This window comes from Barbus barbus (genome assembly GCF_936440315.1).
Source record: "Barbus barbus genome assembly, chromosome: 3".
NCBI classification, from domain to species: domain Eukaryota; kingdom Metazoa; phylum Chordata; class Actinopteri; order Cypriniformes; family Cyprinidae; genus Barbus; species Barbus barbus.
This window is the reverse complement of record NC_136731.1, coordinates 29,569,216-29,575,215: the sequence shown is the minus strand read 5'-3', so window position 1 is coordinate 29,575,215 and position 6,000 is coordinate 29,569,216. Positions and strand designations below refer to the sequence as shown.

The following is a 6,000-nucleotide window of genomic DNA, read 5'->3' as shown; positions in this document are numbered from 1 at the left end:
CCTGTTCGTTATTGTACTGAATTAGTTTGAACCGTTTAAGCACCACAGCGTCTCGTCTCCATTGGCAACGCAAGTGACATCGCAGATAGCGGCGATTGCAAGTGACATTGCAATTTAGTTTCTTTTTTCTTGTCTTCACCACCTGGCTACTGTTGTAAAATGTTGAGAGATTCAAACAAAAAATATCAATAAATAGAACAAAATAAAAAAATAAAAAAGACTTCAAGTGACGTCACCCGCGGAAGTGCAAGTGTCTGAGAGTGCAAGTCTGAGCGTGCAAGTGCAAGTCTGCAGCCAGACCCTATTGCGATAAACACAGTGCGCATTTTCTGTGGCCTAGTAACTTAGTTAGAGAAATGGAGATGCACGGTGTTGCAAACTTAGCGACTCTTTGTGTTGTTTTTCAAAAAGCGACTAGCGACAAATCTTTAGGGTTTGCCCGAACCTTATAGTTTCTGAGACTCACTGGTACTGCCGCATGAGTGCGAGGTATCTCTCTCTCCAGCTGCGCACGCGCCTCTTTCTGCGACTGCTCTGTTCAGCGAGCGGCGCTTTCAGTTAAAACGGATATTATGTTGCTGCTTCTCTAATTTTACATGTAAGTATAGCCGAAATCACAGCACTAATGTCTTTATCTTATGTGTATTTCACTTCATCAGACGACGGCTCGATTATAAATCAGAATTTTTGTGCAGATTAAGATGCATAAGACCCGGGGCGTGAAAACTTTTTGAATTTGAAGATCAAGGTAAATTTAACTTAATTTGTCTTCTGGAAAACATGTAAGTATCTTCTGTAGCTTCTAAAGGGCAGTACTAAATAAAAAAATGTGATATTTCGGCATTCTTCATTCTGTTCAAAATTTTTCACACCCCGGCTCTTAATGCATGCCTTTTCCTTCTGGAGCATCAGTGAGCATTTGAACCTTCTGCAATAGTTGCATATGAGTCCCTCAGTCGTCCTCAGTGTGGAAAGATGGATCTCAAAATTATACAGTCATTGTTGGAAAGGATTCAAATACACAAAACCAAAAATTGCTGGAAAACCAAGCAAAGAATAGCAGGCAGTTTAACTGTTCAGGACAAACAAGGGACTCATGAACAACTATCACTAAACAAACAAACAAACAAAAAAACAGCTGTGGATCATTCAGGAAACAACACAGTATTAAGAATTAAGCATTATGTAAACTTTTGAACGGGGTCATTTTTTATAAATTCAACTATTATTTTCTCTTGTGGGCTCCAAGTAAACATCTTTTATGTGAAATATCTTATTCAGGGCAGTACTAAATAAACAACATGCATTTTGTATGATCCCTCTTACTTGGTAAAATAATCAACATTTTGCAGATTCTGCAAGGTGTATGTAAACTTTTGACTTCAGCTGTATGCATATGTACATATATTTAACTTGTGATTAATTGCAACTTAATTGCATATATACAGTATATATATACAGTATGTATATATATATATATATATATATATATATATTTATATAAGATAAAACGAGAGAGGCAACAATTATATAATTATTTAATAATTATACAATAAATAAGACTTTGCTGCTTTTTAATAAAGACTTTTTTATTTACAGATGATGCAGAACTGGTCTGTGTAGCAGGATTTGTCCAAGCCTTGTGGGTGCTTGCATTTTCTGAAGTCCCAGTCTATTATCAGAGTAAAGTACAGATCAGCTTCTTTCTTGTCCATGTGTTGTTTTTCAATCCTCCTATTTCATTCTCATCCACAAAGCTTAATGTCTGGAAGTGTTGTGATTCTGCCGGAGATACTGCAGCCAATCAGAAAACTATCACTGTGTCTAAAATCATTAACTCGTTCACTCATTCACAATTCCTTAATGAACTAACAAAAATGTTTAACTCTGAGCTCTGTAGGGCCAGTTGTTGTTAGGAAAATTGTGTTCCTGTGGATCAGTTGGTCTTGTTTTGGTAAACTCGGTTGCACTGATGATAGAACTGATTATGAAAGCAGGTGAGTGAACACAACATTTTAATGAGATTCCTAAGGTCATGTATAAACGTACTGTTTGTTTACAATGAATCTTCTTCCAGCGTTTGTGGTATAAACTCTGGTGGGAGACTTTAGAGTCGATGTCTTTCCGTCTGAAAGGCTCTTCACTGTTGCACTACTGATTTTATCCATGTTTGCATCCTGTAAGTATGACCTGAAATGGATTCTATCACTATATGGGAATCATCCATCATGCTGTCTTTTATTTTTTCATCTGTGCATTAACTGAGGCTGATCGACTGTAATCTTCAAATCTTTTCCTCTCTCAAATCTCAGGGAAACCTGTCAACACAGTCTCAGGAGACTTCTCAGGTGTTATTATGATTATGAATTTGGTTAATTAATACAATCATTTTAAATACACTGACATTTAAATTGGACAACAATAGAAAAATGTCACATTTAAAATACATTTTTCTTCTAATTGCAGATGTCGATAGATAGGTACAAAGCATACCAGTATAGAAATGAACCAGATGACTGGAGAATCTGTTGAAATGGAAACTAATAAAGTATACTTTATATATATGGAGCATGTTTTACATGTTATGAATATATCCGAGTGAGGAGCATCAAGAAGAGGAGATCAACTAACAGTAAACTGAACTGCACTTTCTAAAAGATTTGACTGAACTTTTTTTAATGGTATGAAACATTTCTGAGGGTAAGACTATCGAACATGCCATTTTTTAGTCTGCATAACTATTAACAGCAGAGATGGTGCACATCATCATGGTTTGGGCTGGATTATTTTTTATATCTGCAATGTTGTGCCATTGATATTGTGTATGTTGTTTGTGGTGTTGATTTAACAATTCACACAACTTGTTTTTTTTTTTTTTTTTACTTAATAATTTTAAGGCAATGGGTTTCCTATTTTTTAATAGGTTAATAGGATAAGTCAACTTATCACTTTTTACATTTTTTTAAATTTAATTTATTATTTATGTAATTTTATATACTTGGGTTTCTCTGCTTTGTTCTTATGTTGTTGCTGATTTACTTTAAAAGTGCTTGAAGCACTATCAACAATATTTATTAAATTAAAATGATCTATTTTGCTGTAGTTACCAAAACGGGTGAGGAATGTTGAGTTTCACCTTAACTGCATTGTGCCCATTCTATTTCAAGGGTTAGGTGTATGTTTCTGGCTAGATTGAGCTGCAAATTGGATCCATAGTTGAATATTGCTCTTCTGTTGCTGTTTCCACCGACATTTTCTGTAAAACATTCATTCTCTGTGAGATGTTTGTTTATGCACATTCACTTCTGACAAGATTAATGATATTCTGCCTTATTCTTCTGATACATTTGTGTAAGATATCATCTTAATTGTAAGAAGACCTTTGTTATACAGGATATTATATAGGTTTATTTTATTATTCAGGAGTATTTTTAAATGTATATTTCTTATAATATTTTTGAATTTATTTTTAATGTTTTTGTACCAAGTTCAAGCACATCTCATGTGGTATTCAATTATGATCTGTAAATTACAATAAATATGTTGTAAGAAATTGCAATCTGCCTCAAGAATGGGACCCGACTCTGTATGCTTTTATTTATTGATTGATTGTCTTGAGTTGCAGTTTTTTAATTTAATGACATTATAAAGTGTGTTTTGACGTTTATGCACTTATGCCAACATGGTGGTCTATAATAACGTGCTACTCTAAACAGCTAAATCGAGATCAGGTTTCAAATATATTGTTTTATTAAATGTAATTTGTATGCATATGTGTTCTTCTTATGAGCTGGTTATTGCTGCGCGCCCCCAAGTGGCAGGCCTGACTGTTTTGAACATTTTTCTTGGGAGAAACACGCTTTTACACAAAGTCGTCCAGGAAACGGAATGAATATTTAAACTAGAGCCAGCCGCCTTCAGCCAATTAGTTACTTCAACCGAGATAGCGTCACATTACGTAATTCATATTCATAAGGCAAGACGGCTGTGTTGGCAGATCAGTGTTGCCAAGTTCACGGTTTTCCCGCGGAATTGGGCTACTTTTAACACTGTTGCCGCGGGTTGAGCGACCAATAACGTAATATTTAACCTTGTAATGCTAATTTTACCAGGGGAGTCTCACCAAAAAGCGTGATTTTTACCACCCGGAACGCGATTTTTACCGGTGGGACCCCCTCGAAACGCGTTTATGTTTTTATGTTATGCATTCGGGCGGGTTTTGTTGTGTAAACCTGGCAACCCTGTGGCAGATTCGCTTACGGGAGACAGCCGAAAAAAGAGCGAAGATTAGATATGTGATAAACATTTACTTCTACGGTTTTAAAGTAAGTTGAACATGCAATACATCTTTCGCTTTTCTAGTAGTATAAAAACATATTATATGTGTTTCATACAAGTGTTGTTGACTCTGAAATCCGCTTGCTGGGACTGGGATAAGTTAGGTGTGCTTCTGTATTGTTGTTTACCTGTATTTTAAAGAGTTTCAATCATAGTTGTCATAAATTGTGTGTGAAAGTGTGAATTTGTGAGTTTGCCGTTGTCTTTGAATTAAGTTTTATTTGTCTTATTGAGCGGTTTTATAAGCTTTGAACCAAAATAATAGATTATTTCTTCGCTAACTGTATTTTCACTGTTGGCTTGGACGGCACGTGGGAAAGTGGGCATACAGTCGACTGTAAAGTTACAGCTGCCATCGCTTTTAGAAAACGGTGTTTCTGGTCCGTAATAATCAGTAGTTTTGAGTGGTTTATCATGAAGTTGTTTGGCTGGTTGGTGTAATCCGTTTATCCCGTTTAACACAGGCTCTGCTCTGATTCCCTTTGAAAGTCAGACTGATGACACACATAATTCACGCCTCATCTGTTTCACTAGGGCACATTGACAATATGCTAATAGTGTGTTATTGGTTGCATTGCCATTGACGTTCTAGTATTTAAAGCAAATTAGACAAATATTATACACAGAGTCAATATTAAGGCTCTGGAATTGTTTTTCTGGGATATTTTTACTTTTCCGATTGTGAATTTGTTTTGGTTCACTTTTTTTTTAGAGAAATAACGTTACTACATATGAGTTATTCAGCAATACCCTGTGACAGCATATGTGTATCTGGCAACTACATGTTACTTTAAACCCATAACTAGAATTACATATTCACATGATCAAATGTTAAATAATAGATAAAATGAGGAATTTACTTTGTAGCCCATCACATTTTAGACATTTCTTTCATAGTCTGTCACATTTTGCCCAGATCCTACATTTTGTAATAAATTACGCATAAAAATCTTTCTTTAAAGAGTATGTTGTTCACTGGCTTTAAAATGTGATCTTGGGTTTTTTCATATTAAATTTTGAGTGTTATTATTACACTAAGATCATAATATTACGGTCAACGTTCTGAAATTTTGCAGACGAGATCTGACTATTGCCAGTGTTTGTCTGTAACAGGATTGTTCATTTTAGCTCAGTTTCTTTTATTTTTTTGCAATTTGTCCGTCCTTATTGCTGATCCAGACAATGTACATTGTACAATATATTTGCAATTGTTTTCACAGAAAAACTGATCTCATGTGCCTGAAGGTTGGTTATTGATTAATTGATTGATTGATTCCCTGTCTTGCCATCCTAAACAGAATGGAGACCTCATCTAAAGAAGAATACAAGATCCAGTCGTTTGATTTAGAGACACAGAAACTCCTCAAAACTGCCTTGAAAGGTCATTATCTTTAAGCTGCAGCAATTTTTCATGACACATTTTACAATTAGCCTCACAAATGTGTTTTTATTTATATATTTATCTATTTTTTCCTCATCAGACCCAGGCTCAGTTGACCTGGAGAAAGTGTCCAATGTAATAGTGGACCAATCTTTGAAGGACCAGATCTTCAGTAGGGAGGCTGGACGCATCTGTTACACAATTGTCCAGGTAAACAAATGTGCCACATGCAAGTTTTTATATAGAACACTTAAAAGTTTGCATGTTGCATTCTCTTCAAT

The 6,000-nt window shown here is 35.2% G+C and overlaps 1 protein-coding gene across 3 annotated transcripts in view; it reads left to right on the top strand.

The window, feature by feature from the left end:
- Nucleotides 1–265: 265 nt before the first annotated feature.
- Nucleotides 266–6,000, top strand: part of LOC306860047 (MIF4G domain-containing protein B-like) — a 10,577-nt gene continuing 4,842 nt past the window's right edge. The window contains exons 1-4 of one of the 3 annotated variants that reach the window (XM_079401580.1): nt 266–598; nt 1,600–1,683; nt 5,559–5,719; nt 5,820–5,929. In XM_079401580.1, the coding sequence (XP_079257706.1) occupies nt 5,638–5,719; nt 5,820–5,929 (192 nt within the window). In that variant the 5' untranslated portion in view covers nt 266–598; nt 1,600–1,683; nt 5,559–5,637. Of the gene's footprint in view, nt 599–1,599; nt 1,684–3,978; nt 4,326–5,558; nt 5,720–5,819; nt 5,930–6,000 lie in introns of those variants that run through there. The other 2 variants (XM_079401581.1, XM_079401579.1) reach the window with 2 other exon arrangements.